Source organism: Armigeres subalbatus, chromosome 3, assembly GCF_024139115.2.
Source record: "Armigeres subalbatus isolate Guangzhou_Male chromosome 3, GZ_Asu_2, whole genome shotgun sequence".
In the NCBI taxonomy this organism is placed as follows: domain Eukaryota; kingdom Metazoa; phylum Arthropoda; class Insecta; order Diptera; family Culicidae; genus Armigeres; species Armigeres subalbatus.
In genome coordinates, this window is record NC_085141.1 from 251,727,410 (window position 1) to 251,751,071 (window position 23,662).

Genomic DNA, 23,662 nt, shown 5'->3' on the forward strand with positions numbered 1-23,662 from the left:
ATGATCCCATATCAAAAAGCTAATAACATTCATAAGTTAATGAAAAGTATAAGTTTCGGAATGTATGTGACTAATGCAATATATAAGTTTTTTCTTATACCTATCATTAAGCGCCTGCTTTGGCAAAAAAGTACTAGAAATATTAATAATAAATAACATTAAATTTCTTTACGTGTAAGAATATGCGACGATTTTAAGCAGAAAACAAACCCGTTTGATTTTACCATGCGAGCGCGAGCAGTAAAAATCAACTGTGGCCCATGCGGAATATTGGTAGTTTCAAAAACAGAGCGTAGTCTACAAAATAGTAGTTTTTACCACGGAATTTTTTTCTGTGTAGGTACATAAAATCTTTAAAACAAAATAATTATGAATATTTGATTTTCATTTAGGTAGATTCATTTGACCGTGTATGTCCGTGAAAGAGTTCTCAAACCCTGGTTTCAAACCTTTCTTTCCAAATATGTTAGCGCATGCTCGAATCATTCAGTAAGTTTCTCGTTATCACCACTAGTAGCGCTGATCAGCATTATTTTGCTGATTTTAGGCCATGTATCAATAAAAACCAGAGCATGTTTACCAACAAACCGAAGTAGTGTTCGTGCCATCGGTGTTTTTATTTACCTGCCATTTCCTTCATTCCACGGCTATTGACAGTTCCAGTTTTCCCACTGCTGGTTGACCGCATGGTTTTCTCGTGAATCCGCGTTGTGAAAAGTTGTTGCTAAATTTTCCTTCCTAATTCGCTGTTAACTTGTTCAAAAGTTATCGAAATAACGCTGCACAGAGGCATGACCACTACGGCCATGAAGCGAAAATCGATTCCGGGCGGAGAAAGCCCTTCCGGTGCGAAAAAAGTAAAAACCGAAACGGTTCTGAATGGCGTGGAAGAGCCCCAGGAGAAGAAGAGTAAAAAACCTAAAACGAAGAAGGCGTTGCTGAAGCAGAACGGAACGGGTGAAACACCGAAGAAGTTAAAAAATAAAGGCGGTGTTGAGAATAAGGTGGATGATGAAGCAACCGAAAAATATGCTGGTGGGGCGCCCGTTGGCAAAGTGGCTGAGAACTTCAGACAGAAGTTGAGCAAAGGATCCGTAGCTGCTGATGGTATGTCGTTTGGGAAGTCAACTTTGATAATGGTTCATGTTTGTTTTAGTTTATTTTTGTACTTTAACATGTGAGAGATCAAAATATCTAACCATTTGCGAAGCTCCCATAATTGAAACATGCGATGATTAATTGATAATTATTACTTTTTTAGCTATTCGTCACTTCACACATGCCATTCAGAAAAACCCATCCTACGCTGTCGAGTTCATCAGAGCGGGTGGTACCTTCAAGCCGTTGCTTAAACTGTTGGAGTCAATAGACAATAGTAAGCTGTACGACATTGCTTCGTTGCTTGAGTTGATCCATTATATCCTAATCGAGAGCGTAAATTACGATGAAGTTCATGCCGATTACGCAAACAAATGTGCCAGAAAGATTTTCACCGAATACAAGCAGGTTCTGATGTCTTTGCTCATGGGCCAACAAGACGAAAAACTGCTAATAGCGGGTTTTCGTATTCTGAAAGCAATCCTTTTGGTGGATCAAACTCATGGAAGAGATATTCTGCAACTGATAGATATTTGTATACTGGAGATGGAAGTGGCCAAGTATCGAGAGAAGACAGAACAAGACGACGACCAGGAATCATTACGGGGAGTTTTTATTGATTTCAATTTGTCTTTTTTGATTGATACGAGTTCGGAAGTTGTGCGGGCGTGGTTGAGCCGTTTTCTGTTGGTTCATTCTTTGCTGGCCAATTTGGTTTACGATCGGGCCGAGAATGTAATTTTGGTAATGAAAACATTCCAGCAGTATATTATGGAATCACACGAAATCGATAAATACATCTACAGGACGACCTTTAACATAGACATCCTGAAAGCATTGGTCAATGTCTACCAGTGGATTGGACCAACGAATCAGGCAGTTGATATGCAAACTCATAACACAGTGATGAATGCCGCGGAGAAAGTAGTTTTTCCACTGCTCACTTCTAAAAAGTATCACCTTGTTCCGAAGGTAGTTGACCTTGGGCGAGCAAACTCTCGCCACAAGCATATTCTACTGGCACTGAAAAATTCTCAACTGAATAAACATCAGAGGAAACTGGCCCTGAAAATATTTGAGGTATGTCCAGAAGTACTTCCGGCTGTTATGGAAAACTTTGGAACGCTGTTAAAGTGGAAAAAAACGGAGTCCCGGCAATTTCTTCTAGAGATCCTTCAACAACTAAAACCGGAAGAGGTTACCAAACAGTTTACTACCGCCAATGCAAAACAAGTGTCTAATTTTGTGACTAAATCTACCTTGCCAAGAACAGTGCTGGAGTACGTAACTAGCTCCATAGATAAGCACTTTTTTATCAGATCCCACCTTGAATTACTTTCGGTAATGTTGTGCCAGTGCGAAAAATACCTCCAAGAAATCCCCAAGTTGAAAAATCTTGATCAGTTCGACATCAAAAAAGTTAAATTCGATGTAATCAACCAAATTTTAGGATTGTTCCCCACAATCGATGCCATCATGTCGGCAATAATGAAGCACTGCTGCGATAAGACCGTCGATAAGCCCTACATAGCCATGGAATACGCCATGGATATAATACTGGCCTGCATTCGAACTTTTCCTTCATATATTGAATCGTCTTCCTTTATTACAACGTATCGGAACATCCTCAATCCTGTCTACCGTTTTCGTGTCGCATCACATGAATATCTGCCCTACGAATTCAAAGCCATTAAGGTCGTCGTTGCCCTCGAACCGCAATCGATTGCCTTCAATTCGAATCTGTTTCCGTCGGTACTGAAATTGTTAACCAAAGTGTACCTTAACGGAAGCCCCGAAATGCAACTAGAGGCGACTACGCAACTGCTGGCCCTGTTCCGAAACACCACCCTGTTTGGAAACAATCCCACCGAAATCGAAATCTGGTTCCAGTCGTTACACTGCGTTGAACCCACACTGGTACCGGAACTGGTTTCGTTCCTGGCGTTCTCGTGTCATAAGGCTGCCGAACGACAGGCCAAAGTGGTGGAAAAAGATCATTCGTTGATCAACGAAGCTTTCGAAAAGGTTCGCCGGTCCGATTTGGACGAAATGTTCGACCGAGTCGAAGTGGAAGCAGCCGGACAACTGGAGGAAACAATTGAACTGCCCGTGGCGGATAACTTTCTAATTTATATGTTTCATCCGAGCACGAATAGGCCGCCACAGGTGCATTCGTACCTGGAAGCCGTTGCGTTGAGGTACTTCCACTTGCTGCCCCATCCGGAGATTGTGGAGAATTGCGCAAAAAATATGGAAGGTCAAATAAAGAAGTATTTTAAGAAGTGGATTGTGAACGGCAAACTGAAACCATTAGACGCCTTTGGGGAAACGAGTTCATTGGGAAGGTTAAGCAAACTGGTGCTACAGATGGAGAAGAACGTGGAAGAAGTTCTACCACAAGGTAAGTTGTTATGAAAATGGTATCATATTTTTACTATGAGAGAGTTTCATCAACTTGGTTTCAGATCCTCATCACCGTTGCGAGTTGGTCTATTTGATCCATGAACTTATCTTCTACGCGACACGTCTGATCGAGCTGGGAAAATTCGACTCAAGCTACGCAACTGTCTGTTCATACTACCTCGACAGTTTTCTCGATAAACTGCTAGAAATGGAAGCAGATCTTGCTCCCGCAGACCAGAAGCTTGGTGGAGTTCTTGAAAACATTTTCTGCCATCGTCCCATTCTTTACCAGCACTTTACGATAACCAATCAGAAAAACGACACATTTAACGTCGTCACGAGTTTCATCTACGATCTGATGAAAAAGTTGAACTCCGCACCGAACTTTTCTCACTATACGATGCTCTACTCGAACAAGATCGTCGGCGAGATTATTGCATCGTCAACGAAGAAATCCTCTTTTGAGTTGAATGCCGCACTAGTGGGAAAGCTGTTGGAAATTTTCGAGCTCAATGAAAGGCACTGCGTCAGTTTGTTAAACCACTACTCAAAGCTGTCACACCGGAAGTTCATCAATGACAAGAATGAGAAAACCTATCATTATCAGCTGCTCACAACTAGTTTGCTAAAATTGGCTGGTAATCGGAACTATTATCTGGAACAAGAAACAACTGCACGGATTTCGAAGATCTACGTGGATTTCATCCGAGAAAATGGCAACGAGTTGAATTTAGAAAGTTTAGAAGTGGCTTTGCAAAGCTATTTGGACACTTTTTGTCACAGCATTGGCCACCTGGAAGTGGATCTGTTTCGGTGCTTTTTTGAAAGCAAGCGTATCGGAAAGCCGATGGTTAAATTAGCGGTTTTTCTGCTAGGACGAGATGCCAGACTGGGCGAAATTTTCTTGGAGTTGGTTCAAGCAAATGTTTCGAAGAAGGAGCTAATTTATCCCTTGACAAATGTTGCTTTCGTGAAGGGGGTCTTCGACGGAAATTCGGAGCAGGGAAAGAAGATCTTGAATGTGATTTACAATGAGTTCAAAAGCGGTCTTAGCAAAACCATGGAGAAGCCGGGTAAAGCAGCTGTCATCTACAAAGAGAACTCAGTTGCCAATCAACAGCTCATAAGATTGTGTATGCCGAAGAACGAATGTGTGGATTTTGCAAAGAAAAAGCTGAAGATCGACTCGCTGGAAGTATATCAGCTCAAGCTAATGATGGAGATCTATCGTAAAGCGTTCGAGAGTACCAGCGAAGATGCTGCCCAGGTGAAAATGGTTTACGTGAACGTATTCAATGTTTTGTTTCAATTCTACAACATCATACTGAAGATCGGAGATTTGCTCAAGGAAGTAGATAAACTAAACGAACTAATCCTGGAAACATTTTCATGGATTCAATTGGGAAAAACTTGCAAGCACTTGAATGATGTGGAGTACAATGAAATTACTGTCACTGCCAATTGGACAAACTTCTGCAAGTTCGCTCTGAAGGTGGGCATTGACATCCAGAAATCGCCCGATAATCCTAACCGTCACGACGAGCGACTGCATGTCCTGCTAAAGATCGCTGCCTTGTTGGTCGATCTCTTGTACAAAGATAACGGAAAGTCCACGGATATAGCAACTTTCTACGAGTTGGCGTTGTCGCATTCTCGTTTTTTGGACGTTTTACTGATTCCGTTCCAATTCAAGATCAAGACATCTCTGGCCCATCTCCTGTTGACGCTTGCTCGTAAGAATCCCACGGTTATGGATAAAAAGCACATACCCTTGCTGCTGGGTGCTTATGGCGGAACACTGACCGAAGGTAATCGCTACGTTCTGGCACTGATACAATGGTACGAAAGATCCGGCGTGCACATGCACGAGTACCGTCCCTATTTGTGGGGAGATGCAGCCATCAAGCACTTTTCAGTGGGACAAAATGCTAACGACCAACAGACGCTTTTGCGAATCAACAATTCCGAGGTGTTTCATCTCCTGAACAAGGAAAAGTTGCTCAACACGTTACACAGCTTCCCGGTGTGGAGAAAAATCGATGCCGTCGAACAGCTTCCGGAGGTGAATTTTGACGACCTGCGGAAAGATCGCAACCAAATCGGTGCCTATCAACCGACCACCGAAATCGAACGTTTTGTTGAAAATGGACATCACAAGAACAATAAACCAGCTCCTGGGTTACTATACAACTGCGCTGGCAAACGGGAGGTTCTCGCCGCTATTTACGATCCAGCATTTCTGCTCCCAATGTTGGGATACTTATTTGCGCCGGAAAATAATGACATGCTTGACATCGCTGGGAAAGCAGGAACCCTCGCGTTGCCATTCGTGTGTCTTGCAAGTCAGGACGAAGGGATGCGGTTAGCTGCTGCTAGCGTTATAGTACGGATCAAGGGACATTTGGAGTTGTCAAGGTTAGTGCAAATTAGAATATTCTTATCTACGTATTTTTTAATCTTATGGCGATTGTCCTGTGCACATATTTAAAAAAAATCACGGATTTCTCAGAAAAATTGTAAAAATAGAATGATCAAAATGCAATTGAAAAAAATCTTAGTACATCTATAAAACGATTAGCAAACAGTTCTGCTGTTGAGGTCCGATTCCACAGCGTGCAACCAGCGTGTTCGTGGCCTAGTTCTTTGATGAATTTTGTTTCGGACATTCGCACTAAGTGACCAGCCCACTGAAGTCTGCCATATTTCATACCATTCACAATATTTTATTCTACGTACACTTACTTGATACATGATTCATGTGTCTGCGCTCATTTTCTAGTTTCCCTCCAAGTATAGTACGCAGCACTTTTCACTCAAAAGCCACGAAAGCTTACCTGTCCGCCTTTTGTATCGTCCACGCTTCATATCCGCAAAGGCCCACTGGTAGAATGAGAGTTTCATGCAGAGCGGATTTTGCTCCCGCCTGCATGATACGGAACCTAACCTATGCTTATTACGCAGCAATTCGTCTTTACACTTCACGGGAAACAACAACATGCAACATGTCAAAAGCGTTCCAAGCTAAACAAATTCTCCCTTCAACAACTTAAAGTTTAAGTTAAAGTTTAAACACATCCTCAACAACAACAACAACACCACAAGGACTTCCTCTATCTCTACCTACCTGCACTTTGACTTGGTAGAGTTAAGGTGACTCGGGGAGGCACTAAACACCGTGTTATTTTTCCTATCTTTTGTCTCTTTCTAGCATTTTCACCTCGCAACTTTGGGGCGGCGTATATTGTCTCTTAATATTAATACGTATTCGACAAAAAGCTCATTATAGTGTGTACTAGAGGATTATATTTGAAAACGGTTGTGACCCATATCAGTGATTTAATTAAATTCAAGTAATTTAGAAAGAAAACAGCAACTTTTCATCAGCGCTTGGTGAAAAAAAAAAACAAGATTGCGCCGGATCCGCTGGGCGCCGACTCGGAAGGAAAACCCGACACGAATAAAACCAATACCAACAGGACGTTCATGACCTACGAATCCAACCGACTCATCGCCTTTCCGCGTGATCGTGCAGCTGCTCGATGACGATGAAGGCCGTCTACGCATCAACAAACTATCACTTGGAAAAGTGCTTCCGAAGAAGGAGGACTACAAGCAAAACATCACAAACATGCGTGCATTGGGAAGAAACAAAGTGCTTGTCTTCCTGAAGAGCTTCCACGTAGCCAATAAAATGCAAGCTGATCAAGGTCTACGCAACAACAATTTCAAAACATACATCCCACGAGGCTTTGTGTCAGTTTCAGGAGTCATTGCGGGCGTTCCAACCGACATGACCATAGACGAAATAAAGGAGAACATTTCGAGTCGGTATTCGAACCTAGCCATCAACCGGCTGCATCCTTACGAAGCGGGTAAGAAAATCGAAGCACACAGAATCATCGTCACATTCCGAGCTAGTACCCTCCCGTCCGAGGTTCGACTATTCTGTTGCATCAATTCGGTTCGTCCATTTATTTCCAAGCCGGTGCTTTGCCTGAACTGCCTCCGATACAATCATGCTACCGACAACTGCAGATCGAAGAAAAGATGTCCAAACTGCACTCAACAACATGAAGGCCTGGAAACCGGAGAATGTCCCAATAAGGCAAAATGTCTGTACTGCAAGGAAAACGCGAATCACTAAACCTCAGACTAAGAGTGCGAAGAAAGAAAGCGACAGAGAAACATCAGAACGATCATGGCCAATTCCACGTTGACTTTCATTGAAGCGAAGGAGCAATTTCACATTCTCATGGAAAACCGGTACGAGCTGCTAGAAAACGCAGAGAGCTTTCCCCCACTTCCGAACACATTCGCCGAAATGTCAGCTGGTGAGTACACGACGAAAAATGTCCAGCAGTATCGACCGCACAAACCTAAGCGAGTGAAAACATCACAGATCAAGTGCAAGTTTTCACGGAGAAGAAAAAGAAGAATGTAGATGGCGATAAGGAGGTTGAACAGAATGGAGTTTCTCCGTTCAATACCTTCAAAGTAACAGACTTCGAGCGATGGGCTCAACGCATGGAGGAACAACGCAAGCAGCAACTTGGTTATGACCAAGCTACCACCACGGGTTTTGTGGAACCGTTTGATGAAAAGACGGCAGGCCTGTCGTACAACGAAAGGAAAAATGCATTTATGCAGCATCTGAGGATTCGCAGTCGCAGTCCAGAACGAACAAAAACGCAAATGAGTAAGTAAATGCCAGAAGAACTTTTACAGTTGAATATTCAGAGTTTCGAGAAGAACAAAGAAGTCTTACTATCAGAAACTTGGAGTAAGATAGAATACGAGAGTGTCAAATACAGAGTGTCAGGGGTTTTTACCTTCCTCGATATCGAGGAAGGATAAAAACGAGGATATCGAAAGGTGCTTGTTGGAGGTGATTTTAATGCGCATCACTCTGCTTGGGACCCTATGCATCAAGATAACAAAGGGGCAGCTTTATTCGACTTAGTCAACGACGAAGCTTTTATCCTGCTAAACGAAGGCCAGAGTACATTTGTACCAGTGGAACTCAACAAGTCACCCTCAGCGATTGACCTGGTGATGGTAACTCCAGGGCTGTTTCACGATGCTAGGATGAAGGTGCTAGATTATGGAATAGGTAGCCGTCATCTTGCTATCGAAACTGTTATACAGTAGGCCCATCGACGCCCAAATGGATATTTCATCAACAAAACTAAGGTGCAAGAGGAATTCAGGAAAGTCGATAGGAACAAAGTCAACAATTACTCGGATCTCCAGATGCAATCGAAAATTATCACTAAGAGGGCCAAGCAGCCGGACAAGTATGTGCCGAAATTCTGGTGGAATGACGAAGTGGAGCTAGCGTGGAACGAGAAAAATGAAGCGAGAGGCCGTTTTAATCGCAAAGGAGATTTGGAATCACTACTTGACCTAAGAAAAAAGGAAGCAATTTTCAAAAAGAAAAAGCAGGAATCATCGCGAAAAAGATTTGAGGAGTTTGTTGCCAGCTTCGATCCTCGAACTCCAGCCAAAGAAATTTGGAACCAACTAGGAAAACTGAATGGAAAAAAGAAGGAACAAAAAAATGTTCTAGTCCATGCGGATGCCGCAATGGCGCAGCAGTTTTTGAATAAACATTTCCCGCTAGAAGGGAACACTACTCCTACGCTTCCTTACCTCCCTAACTATGACATAATAACAACTAGCTTTTGGCTCCAATTTTTAGCAAAAAAATCAACTCCGTCGGCGCCAGGTCCGGATGGAATTTCTTATGCTTATATGAAACTGTTAGACGCAGAAGTGAGAGATTCGATTATCAGAGACATGAACCGTATCTGGAGGACCAACGCGATCCCTGAGGATTTGAAATCCATTAAGGTCGTGGCTATTCCAAAACCAGGGAGAGATGTTGAAACCATCGACGGAACCAGGCCTCTGTCCATGCTGAATTGTGGAATGAAAATATTGAATGCTGCCGTTCTGCATAAACTAAATCATCATATCGAGGAAAAAGATATACTGCCAAGGTTATCTTTCGGTTTCAGGAGAGAAATGTCAACATCAACAGTAAGCTGTTTAGAATACGTTACAAACAAATTGTTTCTCGCTAAAAGAGTGAAAAAGCTATCTGCGATCATCTTCATTGATCTGTCTAATGCGTACAATGCGATTAAATTGGAAAAGTTCGAGTAAATCATGTTATCATTTGGGATCCCACCAAGCTGGGTAACAGCTTTCCTCGCGAATAGGAAAATACAGATACAGGTCGAACGAGCGTGAGGTGATCCAAAGGTGGCGGCAGCACTACGAAGAGCACCTGAATGGCGATATGGCAGACAACGGGGGCGGTATGGTAATGAACCTAGGAGCACGCGCGCAGGACATGCGACTTCCGGCTCCGAATCTCCAGGAAATCCAGGAGGAGATCGGCCGGCTGAAAAACAACAAAGCCCCTGGAGTTGACCAACTACCAGGAGAGCTGTTTAAACACGGTGGTGAAGCACTGGCTAGAGCGCTGCACTGGGTGATTACCAAGGTTTGGGAGGATGAGGTTCTGCCGCAGGAGTGGATGGAAGGTGTCGTGTGTCCCATCTACAAAAAGGGCGATAAGCTGGATTGTAGCAACTACCGCGCAATCACATTGCTGAACGCCGCCTACAAGGTACTCTCCCAAATTTTATGCCGTCGACTAACACCAATTGCAATAGAGTTCGTGGGGCAGTACCAGGCGGGATTTATGGGTGAACGCTCTACCACAGACCAGGTGTTCGCCATACGTCAGGTATTGCAGAAATGCCGCGAATACAATGTGCCCACACATCATCTATTTATCGACTTCAAAGCCGCATATGATACAATCGATCGGGACCAGCTATGGCAGCTAATGCACGAAAACGGATTTCCGAAAAAACTGACACGGTTGATCAAAGCAGCGATGGATCGGATGATGTGCGTAATTCGAGTTTCAGGGGCATTCTCGAGTCCCTTCGAAACCCGTAGAGGGTTACGGCAAGGTGATGGTCTTTCGTGTCTACTATTCAACATTGCTTTGGAGGGAGTAATACGAAGGGCAGGGATTGACACGAGTGGTACGATTTTCACGAAGTCCGTCCAGTTATTTGGTTTCGCCGACGACATTGATATCATGGCACGTAACTTTGAGAGGATGGAGGAAGCCTACATCAGACTGAAAAGCGAAGCTAAACGGATTGGACTAGTCATCAACACGTCGAAGACGAAGTACATGATAGGAAGAGGCTCAAGAGAGGTCAATGTAAGCCACCCACCACGAGTTTCTATCGGTGGTGACGAAATCGAGGTGGTTGAAGAATTCGTGTACTTGGGCTCACTGGTGACTGCCGAAAATGATACCAGCAGAGAAATTCGGAGACGCATAGTGGCTGGAAATCGTACGTACTTTGGACTCCGCAAGACATCGAATAGAGTTCGCAGCCGTACCAAACTGACAATCTACAAAACGCTCATTAGACCGATAGACGCGCACTTGGAGGTTTTGAAAGGAAAGTGCTGCGTACCATCTATGGTGGGGAGCAGATGGCGGACGGTACGTGGAGGAGGCGAATGAACCACGAGTTGCATCAGCTGTTGGGAGAACCATCCATCGTTCACACCGCTAAAATCGGACGACTGCCGTGGGCCGGGCACGTAGCCATAATGTCGGACAGTAACCCGGTGAAAATGGTTCCCGTCAACGATCCGACGGGCACAAGAAGGCGAGGTGCGCAGCGGGCAAGGTGGATCGATCAGGTGGAAGATGACTTGCAGACCCTCCGTAGACTGCGTGGTCCCGCTGGTACGACTAGAAGCCGACACGAGTCGTATGACCTTTATCTCGTACACAGGCCTGGTAGCGGGTCACTTTTTAGTGACTTGGTCACTTTCTTCGGGCAAGTCTCTTTTTTGACCTCAAGTCACTAAAGTCACTTTTTCTCGCAAAAAGTCACTATTTTCAACTATTTTGAAACTATTGACTATTTTTGAATGAACCTCTATGTATAAGTCGGATAATGCATGGCGGAAATGAAATTACGGATCTTGGAAAAATGATCACTCTGAAACTTTGCCAGCCATATTACTCGCTGCTCTTATTGGCATTTCACCAGTAGCGAATTGACCTTTCCCGTCGAAATTTTTAACTTGCCCAATCGATTCTCTATTTTATTTAAAGTCAACTTTCCCAAAGAACCCATATTTTTTCAACTTTTGTTTTGGATTTTTAAAATAGTTAGAGCCTTGAGAGAGAGAGAGTTAAAGAGAGATAAAGTTTACCTTAAATAAGCCAAAGAATCGATTGAGACAATAAAATGAGATGCAATTTTTGACGGGAAACGATATAGATATTACATAAAGGGGATAATGTTTCCCCAATTTTGAAAATTGCATGCGCTGAGATACATCGAAAATGAGAAAAGTGGATCCAGTCTGCCCAGTCTCCCCTTTCAATTGCACTATTGGCGGTTCTTTCAATTTTATCAATTTTAGTTCATCAATTTTAATCTTTTCAATTTTAGTTATAGTTAGCAACGCAAAAGTTAGCGTGCACGATTTTCGTTTCTATTCTGAGTTCGTTATAAGAGAGTGGTGAGTGAAAGATGGTTTCCGCCACAAATTACGGAAACAAATTCTCCCTCGACCCAGAAACGCTTAATTTCGTCTCATCGAAATTGCAACTGAAACTCTACTTGTGCAACTGAAAGTCACTAGTTGGTACCTTTTTCGTCAGCTTTGGTCACTAAAACCACTATTTTGAGCGGCAATGGTCGCTACCAGCCCTGCGTACAAAATCGGAATCGTTTCAAGGCTTAAATACTGATACTTGGCCTAAGGAAATTCTGTTCCGGGAGTTCGAGGATCGTTCCTCAAAAAACTTGTGGCTACCCCGTCCAAACATCGCCGTTTTCGACTCCTGCGTCCGGAGTAGATTTGACTTGCTAAACGCTAGCAGCCTCCGCTTTAGAGTACGTCTCTCAATCCGAAAAAATACCGCGAAATTTCTTTTCTTTTTCCATTATAAATCCTCGTTTTATACTTTTATTTCGGCGGCTTCGAACCATTTCACTCATAACAAATAGCTGCTCCCGTAGAGGTCGCAAGCAACCTCCCAATTTAACATAGAAAGGAGGGACCGGCTGATAGTTGTCACTCCGATGTCGGTGGCCGAATGGCCATTAAAAAAGGTGGGTGAACCATCGTTTAGGGAAACTAGATCTGCCTCCTCAAAAGCTTCAAGTAGGACAACACCACGGGGGTCCGACCTTGTTCTTCCCAGATCGGGTTGTGGGCGTTCATATTTCCCAAAAGAAGAAAGGGAGACGGGGTCTCACCTTTTGTTTGATAGCGAGAAATGTTCCAGGAATTCACAATGCTAATAGGAATGCTACCTCGGAGATGGACTCCAACGACTGGGAGGTCTTCACGAAACTCCCGGAAGATCCCTATCGCCACGGAATACCGGATATTTGTACCTACCTTACAAATGAATTTGTATTTGCCTCCAAGGGAGCGATACATGGAGGCTGGTGAGATGCGGTTGACCTCCTGGAGGGCTATAATCCAGGCTGAACTATCGTTTGCCAACAGTTTCAGGTTGGGTAGGTTGTTTCAAAAGCCCTTAATATTCCACTGAAGACAAAGTTTGATCTCTAGTGGAAGCGTAGGGTTTGGAAAAAAGTCAGAAGTGTTTCCTAGATGCAGGTAGGAGCGATGATGACGTTGTATCAGTTGTGTTGCGCTGATCAGAAGGGAAGAAACCGCCTTTGGGAGTCGGAGTGGATATCCTCGGAGGTATATGGTATTATATATGCAATCCTATCAATTTTAAACACACAACTTTTCTTAGTGTATACGAGCTGTCAGTTGAATGTAAAATAAAAAAAAGCCGCGTGTCGCGAAGTTAACGCGTCCAATGTTAATTCGCGGTTTATCTTTCAAAATAATAAATCTCCTGTAAAGTTAGCGGTAAACGATTCGTTTCAAATTTCTTTATTCCGGGTGAACACCTGCAAACACGACAATTGGTGTCAGAAGTGGGATTGGTCGAAAACTTCTCGCGCTACGGGAGTGAGGTTAGTGTTTCACCGAAAGCATATTCTTCCTGCTGCCAAGAATGGCCACCACGAGTCCCGAATTCATGGAGGCGCTGTCCGCAATGATTGCACAGGCCCTCAAAGCATCTATTGGAAGTGCCGTTGAACAGGCGAGCGCTGGTCAACAGATTCCGGTTGGAGATGCTGCTGCTCCACCACCGAAAGTACCGTCGTTCACAATGCCCGAATACCACTCAGCAGAAGAAACTTCCGTCGCCGATTACTTCAACCGGTTCGAGTGGGCACTACAGCTGAGCCACATCCAGGAAGCCCAGTATGCAAATTTTGCAAGAGTCCACATGGGGGCAGAGTTGAATAATGCCTTGAAGTTCCTCGTCACTCCCCGTAATCCCCGCCGAGATTCCCTACTTGGAGCTACGCACCACCTTGGTGAACCACTTCGATCGTACAAGGAATAAGTTCGTCGAGAGCGTCAAATTCAGGCACATCGTTCAGCAAAAGGGCGAATCCGTCGCACAGTTCGTCCTTCGACTAAAGCAAGGTGTTGCCTACTGTGAGTATGGAGATTTTCTGGACCGGATGCTTATCGAACAACTTTTACACGGACTGGAAGCACGGGATGTCTGTGATGAAATCATCGCAAAGAACCCAGTTACTTTCAATGCTGCGTACGAGATCGCGCACACCCTGGAAGCAACCCGGAACACGGCACGAGAAATCAACAGTGGGACGCCGTCGACGTATGCGGAAGCAACCAACAAGCTTGGCTACGAGAAGCCGAAGACCAAGAAGTTTACCCAACCTCGTTATCGATCGCCACCCTTCCATCGGAAGCTACACGAGAACCAATTCTGGAGTGCGTCAGCCGACGAACAACGAACTAGAGTTCTTCCGAACAGTGCTGGTGGATCAACTTTCTGCAACGGCTGTGGCGGACACCATCTGCGGAGTCAATGTCGTTTTCGCGACATTAGGTGCAACATCTGTTGTAGGATGGGGCACATAGCCAAAGTCTGCAGATCAAAAAATTACCTGTCTCAACACTCATCTACCGATCAGGTGCAATCGCAAGACGAACCAGCTTCGGAAATCGACTTGGTACAGTCGCTCAGTCAGGTTCGCAACATCCCATATACCGAAAAGAAAATGATCGATGTGGAAATCGATGGCCACCACCTACAGATGGAACTGGACACCGGAGCGCCATGTGGAATCATAGGAGAATTAAAGCTACGCAGTATTAAGCCGGAGTTTTCGCTGCTGCCAACGGACAGACAATTTTCGAGCTACACTGCCCTGAACCGCATATCAGTCCCATTTGCAAAAGCATTGAAGTGAGAAAACAGCGTTTTAAATAAAATAATATAAACCTCTTGGGTAACCCTTTTATGCTATTGCATTTGCAATCCTTCTGTGTAGCATTGCTAATTGTAATGTTTTCGATACTATTGCTTCACTAAAATTAAAATTTGTTCAACCATTTGTAAGAAAAATTCAATGGGACTCATATGAAGTTACTCTACTCGTTACCCTTCAAAGTAACCGCATATCAGTATCAGACAGTGTAAACGGTACTTGGTTTTCATCAAAGCAGGCAATGTCGATGGAACGTAAACTATAGTGTATTCTGTTCAGTTTCGTATACTGTGTGCAGTGATAATTATTCAGCAGTGTCGTACAAAATGTCTGGCCTAGAAATGCTAAGAATGGCATATGTTAATGAAAGTTCAGACGAGGAATTCCTGGGATTCGATCCTAATTTTAAAAAAAATGAGTACTTTTCGCAGCGTGAAATGGAAATATATACACGCTTACAATCGTGCGTCAAGTTGTCATCAACGGTATCGGAGGAGTCGGATGCGTTCGCTGGGATATCTGTAAATAAAGACCCACCAAGCTTATCATCACCGACAGCGGTTTACGATTCGGACGGCAGCTTTTTGAGGGTGACTCAGAGAGAGATCATACAAAGACCTCTAGAAAAGGACCAAAAAGAAATTCGAAGAACAGATGTTGAGACAAAACGCCGCTTAGCTCACACCGTTATTTTAGAGGATTGTGGAAGCCGCAAAGAGTGTGATAAGTTGGTCCCAAAAGATGACCGAATAGACATGAACAAAGCTTTTTGGGCTCTCAATTCTACAGGACGGAAAAAGCTTTGTACGAGAAAGAGTTCAGCGCATAGCTGTGGAACAGCGCAGCTGCCATCGTTACACCGAAACCCAACTCAAAAAGAATCATTCATACAAATTCCGTATTTGCAAGCCAGCCAGTGAGGAATCGTGGACCGTTTGCCGAAAATTGTTTTTGAGCACATTGGGTTACAATGAACATTTTAGGTAAGTTTTATTTTACAACTATATCATACTGGAACTGGATAAATCGATTTTCATAATTACAGAAACATTGTGTACCGATTGGTTGATGATGGAAGACGAAGAAAATACAGCGCCAAAAGCTCCGAAACGAGGAAAATACGTACGCAGTACAGATAAGCGTCAATCAGTGAAGGAGCACATCAACAAGTATCATCCAACGATCTCTCATTATCGCCGTGAGCATGCTCCGAACAGAATGTACTTGCCGTCGGATTTGACTCAGAAGGAAATGCATCGAAATTATCAAGAAACAAATAATTCTAGTATCAGCTATCAGTTTTACGGCCGCGTAATGAAAAGCATGAATATTGGAATGGTTAAGCTCGGTCACGAAGAGTGCGAGTCATGCATTGAAGCAATCCAGCACCAGCAACTTTCTAAGCATACAGCTGAAATGGCCGGAATCGATTCATGTTCCATTTGTGAGAAGTATTTTGAACATCTCAGGATAGCCAAAGCAGCTCGGACCGAGTACCGTGAGGATGGGGAATCTATTAAACCTGGACATGTGGTATTAGCAGTGGACCTGCAAAAGGCAAGTTTTATAGTTATATTTAAATAACGGATAAGTTTGTAAGTTAATTTTCTTTTGATCATAGGTTATCCAACTACCTCGTATGGAAGGATTTAAAGATATTGTATCTCACAACGATTGATAGCGTTCACTGAAACATTTGCGTCGGTAGGAAAGTTAGGATATTCGTGGCTGATCATCTGCAGACCTGCTTGGGTGCTTTCACCGCGTTGTAACAAAATTTAGTAAAGTAGATAAGCTTGTCTTATGGTTGGATAACTGCGCGGCACAAAACAAGAATTGGAACCTTTTTCTACATTTAATCATTCTGCTGAATTCCAAAAACATTCAAATGAAGGAACTGGTTCTAAAATTTTTCGAATCAGGGCACACATTCATGGCGGCAGACAGCTTCCATGCTGCCGTTGAAGGTGCCATGCGACGACATCCGCCAATCACATATTCAGATTTCAAAGCTGTAGTTCAGGGAGCAAAACAAAAAGTTGAGGTGATGGATATGGTTCCCGAGCATTTTTTCACTGCTGCTTTTACAGTTTCTCAGTACGTACTAAACAAGCTCAGCCCGCGCCCATATATTGACAACATTAGGCAGGTGGTCATTAAAAAAGGCAGCTTAGAATTTTATTACAGCAACTCTGTGAATGGGGATGATTTGAAAAGCTGTAAAATATTCACAACTAAGCAAGAAAACATTATTTCTTCAGACGATTTTGACCTGGAACATCTCTTAAAGAAACAATGCAAGCCTCGAGGAATTGACGAGGGAAGAAAATCTGCTTTACTTGGTACAATATTACCAATGATAGATGAAGAAAAGCAGCAATTTTGGATCGACTTACCTACAATTGGAGATTAAATCTATGTTGATTATGCTGCAATTCGATTTGAATATGCCGAAAATGCATTCGATATCTTGTTATTATGTACCGATTTACATAAATCTGAATTATATACAATAATGTTATCACATGAAATATATATGCTTTGTTTGTTTTATTACAGTCATAATCATGATGGGACTGATATGCGATTACTTTTATAATGGGACAAACTGACTTGGTATTTTTTCTCATATTTTTGGAACAAACTATATAATTTTCTAATACCACAGTGGAAAGCGATACACATTATAACGTTTTTTGAACTTAACTCAAAATCATCGAAAATGCAAATGGGACCGATATGCGATTCACGGCAGTACACTGGTCACCACATAAACTGTTTAGGTCGACTACCTGTAGACGTATCCGTCGGATCTGCAACGCACAGACTAAACATATACGTAGTGTCCGGAGAATCCGACTCTCTCTTCGGGCGCGAATGGATAACTCCCTTCGCTAGTGAAATTAACTTGAATCGAATGTTCGCTTCGGACACGGCCATCAAATCCCTCACGAGCACCGATGTAACTGTGTATCAATCAGCGCAGCTGTCAAAACTTCTGGACAACTTCGACAGTATCTTTAGCGACGTTCCAGGTAAGCTCGTGGGACCTCCAGCGAAAGTCCATCTCAAATCAGGAGTCTCTCCAGTTTTCACGAGGGCACGGGACGTGCCTATTGCACTTCGTGATCGGTATGCCACGGAGATCGATAAGAAACTTGCATCTGGATTCTACGAGAGAGTAGATCACTCCGAGTGGGCATCGCCAACTCATATTGTCATAAAGAAGAACGGAGGTATTCGAATAACCAGCAACTATAAACCAACAGTCAACCCCAGGATGATCATTGACGAGCATCCTATACCCAAAATTGAAATGATCTTCGACAAGATGAGAGGAGCTGCCTTGTTTTGCCATCTAGACGTAACCGATGCCTACACGCACCTGCCAATCGATGATGAGTTCCGCCATGTGCTCACTCTCAACACTCCGACGCACGGACTCATTCGTCCTACGAGAGCCGTGTATGGAGCTGCCAGTATCCCAGCCATTTGGCAGCGACGTATGGAGTCCATCCTTCAAGGGTTGACCCACGTTGTCAGCTTTTACGACGATGTCATTGTTTTTGCAAACAACTTCGACGAGCTGCTGCTTGCTCTTACCGCAACGATGGACAGGATGAAGCAAAATGGTCTGCGACTGAACCGATCAAAGTGCATCTTCGCTACGTCATCGCTTGAATGCCTAGGTCATAGGATTGATCGTCACAGCCTACACAAATCAGGAAAACATGTCGAAGCGATTCGTGATGCACCACGGCCGTCAACCCCGGAAGAACTGCAGCTGTTCTTAGGTAAGGCAACCTATTATTGTGCGTTCATCCCCAATCTCTCTTCAAGGGCTAAAAGTTTGCGCGACATGTTACTTGCCGATCCGTTCAAATGGACACCCGAAGCAAACAAGGCCTATCATGACTTGAAAGAGGTTCTAGTCTCACCGCAAGTGCTCATGCAGTACGACCCATCATTACCGCTGATTCTAGCAACGGATGCCAGCAAAACTGGACTCGGTGCGGTCCTCTCGCATCGACTGAACAACGGAACTGAGCGACCAATAGCATACGCCAGCTGCGCCATGTCCGTCACAGAGCAACGATATCCGCAAATCGACAAGGAGGCTCTGGCTATCGTATGGGCGGTGAAGAAATTCTTTCATTACCTTTATGCACGTAAGTTCACGCTGATAACGGATCACAAGCCGCTCACCCAAATCCTGCATCCAGAGAAGTCGCTTCCTACGCTCTGCATCAGTCGAATGGCAAACTACGCCGATTACCTGGCTCACTTTAACTTCGACGTGGTCTATAAGCCGACCGGTCAGAACACGAATGCCGACTACTGCTCCAGAATTCCAAGCCAATCGACGCAGTCCGATGTCAACACCGTTTCTCTTTACGAGGGAAGAAATACTGAGGACGATTTTGAACTGTTTGCCTTACACCAGATCAGGCAACTACCTGTGCGAGCAGAACATATTGCACGCGAGTCACGGAAGGACACCCATCTTGGAAAGATTATTCAAGAGCTGGAGCTGGGACGGAACCTTGCGCAGCTAGGCTATAAAGCACCGGAAGTGAAATACACCTTGACAGGCAATTGTCTACTCTTCGAGCATCGTGTCGTTATACCACCTACTCTTCGGCAAACGATCCTGAACGACCTGCACGTTGCTCACATCGGAATCGTTAAAATGAAAGGCATGGCACGTTCTTTTGTGTATTGGCCAGGAATAGATGCAGATATCGAGGGCCTAGCAAGATCCTGCACGGAATGCGCACGGCATGCACCATAACCTCCGAGGTTTAGCAGCCATCATTGGGAGTACCCAAAAGGTCCATGGGAGCGCATCCATGTTGATTATGCTGCCCATTAGCGGGAGCAATGCTACTGGTCATTGTGGATGCGTATAGCAAATGGGTCGAAGTTCAAATAACCAACTCAACTACAGCTGCTGCAACCGTCAATCTTCTCGACGGATTATTCGCTGCCTACGGATCACCAGTAACAGTTGTGTCGGACAACGGTCCGCAATTCACTGCCGAGGAATTCAAGTCGTTTCTCCAGCAGCGCGGGGTGAAATTCCATAAACTTTCTGCACCATATCATCCGGCCACGAATGGGCAAGCCGAGCGTTACGTCCAAACCGTTAAGAGAGCTCGCAAAGCTATGGGAACGACGAAAAATTTTCTGCAAGCCAATATCAACGAATTCCTGCTGCAATACCGAAAAGCTCCTCATGCTGAAACTGGAGAATCAACAGCGAAATTATTTCTTGGTCGGAATATTCGGACTCGGATGGATCTCGTCAAGCCGCAAGATATCAGCACGAAGACAGCCGAAAAACAACGGGCATCGTTCGAATCAACATTCCGTTCTTTCACATCGGGACAGCGAGTCTACTGCCTTTCTGGGAATCTTCGTATGGACAAGTGGATTTTAGGAGTTGTTGCTTCTCGTTTGGGTGATTTGCACTATGACATTGTCTACGAGGGAAAACATCTGAAACGTCATGTTGATCAAATGCGACGTTTCTATGACAACGAGTGCATCCATCCGTCAAGCGGATCAAGATCATACGAAACAGGTGAGCAATCTCGTCGAATGCATTTTCACGGAGGCATCGTGACGTCACAAGAATCGCAACTCGAACAAGAGACCAGTTCAATGTCGGGGGCGTCTACCGATGGGTTCGATACGCCAGGAGCACGGTTCCTCACCCCTTGTAGTAGTGCAGAGCGTTCACGTGAAAGTTCACCACCGATATTGCGCCGTTCGGAGAGACAACGTCGCCCACCTCTGAGATTTTCTCCATAGTGCAACCGTTAGAATTACTTTAGTAAAGAGAGAAGAAATATTATATATGCAATCCTATCAATTTTAAACACACAACTTTTCTTAGTGTATACGAGCTGTCAGTTGAATGTAAAATAAAAAAAGCCGCGTGTCGCGAAGTTAACGCGTCCAATGTTAATTCGCGGTTTATCTTTCAAAATAATAAATCTCCTGTAGAGTTAGCGGTAAACGATTCGTTTCAAATTTCTTTATTCCGGGTGAACACCTGCAAACACGACATATGGAACACACTTAATTTTTGTTACCGGGATCTCAGCGAAATGGTCAACTTTTACCAAGATTCGCACAGCCGTGGCCCAGCAAACATGTTTTTTGCCGAGATTTCTGTCAAAATTGCTGGAAATCAGCAAATAATATGCCGAAAATCAGCTAACAAACATCATTTTTGCCGGAATATCAGTTTTTTATTGTGCTGGCGCACGGCTGTGCGGATTTTTGCCGAGCTGCAGAAATAAAAACTAAGTGTGAAGGGTACCGTTGTAGACGGTACCATAAGGCTGACATAAGGAGCTGGATTGGGTTTGGTGACATGCTGGCGCTTATCACTCGGGGTGGAGTGCCCAAGGAGCCTAGGACGCTGGATATGGTGGGACCATCAGGGGTTTTATTTCCATGGATAAAGGTCCCAGGGTGCCCTAAGCAGCACATACTTATAGCATCTGTACTAAATTCTCGATGGTCTGGCAGGGTTGATCAACTTGCTGCTACGTCCCCTACGGTTTGCTTCCCCGGTCGTCCGTCATGGAAGAACAAAACGTCCTGATAACACCTGACAGGAATAGCTTGCTTCTCAAGGAGTCCTCCGGAACGTCTTGGAACCTTGCGCGCTCGCTAGATTGCTTGCAGGTGGATAAAACCTCCCTCTTTCGTCTATCTCCCGGTACCGGGGGGTGTTCTTCAGTTCTGGTGTAGAAAAGACGTTCGCACTGAGGAAGCCCTGACTACAGGGGGATCTGGGAATGTTCTTCGTGATGATGAATGAGAATGATAAAGGAGCTGTGATAAATAATTAGCGTTTGAAATCTCACGTAATTTCGTGATGGTTTCGAATTTGGAATTTTTTGTTTTATACACTGTATCCGAACCTTCTCCTTAGACGATGATCTCAAAGGTCTAGTGGCTACCGGTTCTGCCTTATAAGCAGGAGGTAGTGGGTTCAATTCCAGGCTCTTCCCTTTCCTACTTTGTATCTCTATCTTAGTTCTCTCTGTGTTTCACGTTCTACCAAAACGATTCCTACTTTTAAAACCTTCTCACTGACAATTCCAAAACCTCCCGGTGCACCTATAACAGGTCGTAGAGTTCTTTGCATCTTTCTTAAGTAGGTGTCCAACTAACAATCCTTCCTCAGCATTCGCATGGACGTGGTCAGGACAGATCTGAAGTATTGGAGAGTGCATTGCTTTCATCTAAGACATACTGGTTAGTCCCAAATCAATATCTGTGGTAACGGATGAAAGTGTTGCTACTCTCATACAATAATCCAGGCTTGTACCACCTACGAATTTGTGCGAATTGCTCAATGCTAATGCTAATAATAAGGTATCCCTTAGATGTAAGCTGCTTGTAATCGCATATTAGTCACATCTATTTTTCTATTTCATATGTTTTCTATTCATATGGAACAGATATGCGATTACAGTCAGTATAGTTTTCGTCCAAAAAATCTTTGGTTTAGTAACACTTATACAATTTTAGTTTTTCGTTTTTTTACCTAAATTTTTAACTCCCAATTTATTTCTCTCATATTTCAGAAAATTTATCGATTCCCAATTCTGGTTACATCTATTCACCGCTGTGCAAAACGGTCTAGCAACTTTGAATCGTCCTAAACCTACCACCAAGGATAAACCAACAAAACCGGCCAAAAAGGATCTGTTGAAACCAGCTTTCCTGCCGACCCTGTTCGTTGGAGAAACGGTCAACATTCTTTCCGATGTACTGAACGAACTTCACTCCACTCTAACGCACTATTTCCTTCTGAAAAACACATTCGATTTCAAGGCGGTTCCCAACTTCCTGGTGATGTTCCACAGCTCAGAAGTGAAACACAACGACCACCGGGTTTTTATTCTGGAAACCATCTACAACGGAATCAAGTCCCATGATGATTTCATGGTTCTCCGACTGTCACCCGTCATCCGTGCACTAATGGATTTTTACGGATCGTCACTTTCCAACCGCGATATAAACATACTGATCCTCAACATCCTGAACAGTATAGCGAAAATTCCCAAGTCCTGCGAGGTAATGGTCAATTCCATTGGATTCCTCACGTGGCTTAGCGAACGGATTGAAGGCATCGAAAGCTTCCACTTCGATACCATCGAAGCATTCCTCGGAATTATTAGCAATCTATGGTATTCTGCTCAGATTCAACGGCAAAACTACAACATGAATCAGCTAAGTCGATCAGTGTTGATTATGGTACTCAAATTCCTACCACTGCTTTCGACCAGAAGTTCCAGTAAAACGCTGACGAGATTTTTGAACCTATTGGAGAAGACGACGTTGGAAAATGAGCGAAACTTGGAACTGGTGAGTGACGAAGTTCTGGAACTGATGCTGGCTTACTTTGAGAAGCTATTCGAGCAGCAGTTTTGGTACGTCAAATATGTGAAAGCTAATGCAACAATTAACGACGAAGACAGTCAATCGCTAGCGGAAAAATTGGGAACGCAAGGAATGGAGCAAAGTACGATCTACGTTATTTTGACGCTGAGAAAGTTCGTAATTCGTCGGCAACGAGCGATACGTTTATAAGTGGATAGAGTAAGTTGATTTTGTCTTGAATGTTTACATTTTTATCATGTATAAAGAAGTTTATATAGTTAGTTTTAGTACTTACCTCATATTTCTGGTAGTACCGAATAAGGAAAGAACTCCATGCATAACAAAAGCTAATTATGTTA

At 43.8% G+C, this 23,662-nt stretch overlaps 1 protein-coding gene across 1 annotated transcript; it reads left to right on the forward strand.

The window, feature by feature from the left end:
• The first annotated feature begins 661 nt into the window (after positions 1-661).
• Positions 662-23,662, forward strand: LOC134223495 (uncharacterized). Its single transcript, XM_062702661.1, has 4 exons — positions 662-1,107; positions 1,262-3,499; positions 3,564-5,916; positions 22,505-23,662. Exons 1-4 carry the CDS (start codon positions 792-794, stop codon positions 23,511-23,513), a joined length of 5,916 nt encoding a protein of 1,971 aa, XP_062558645.1. The 5' UTR covers positions 662-791; the 3' UTR covers positions 23,514-23,662.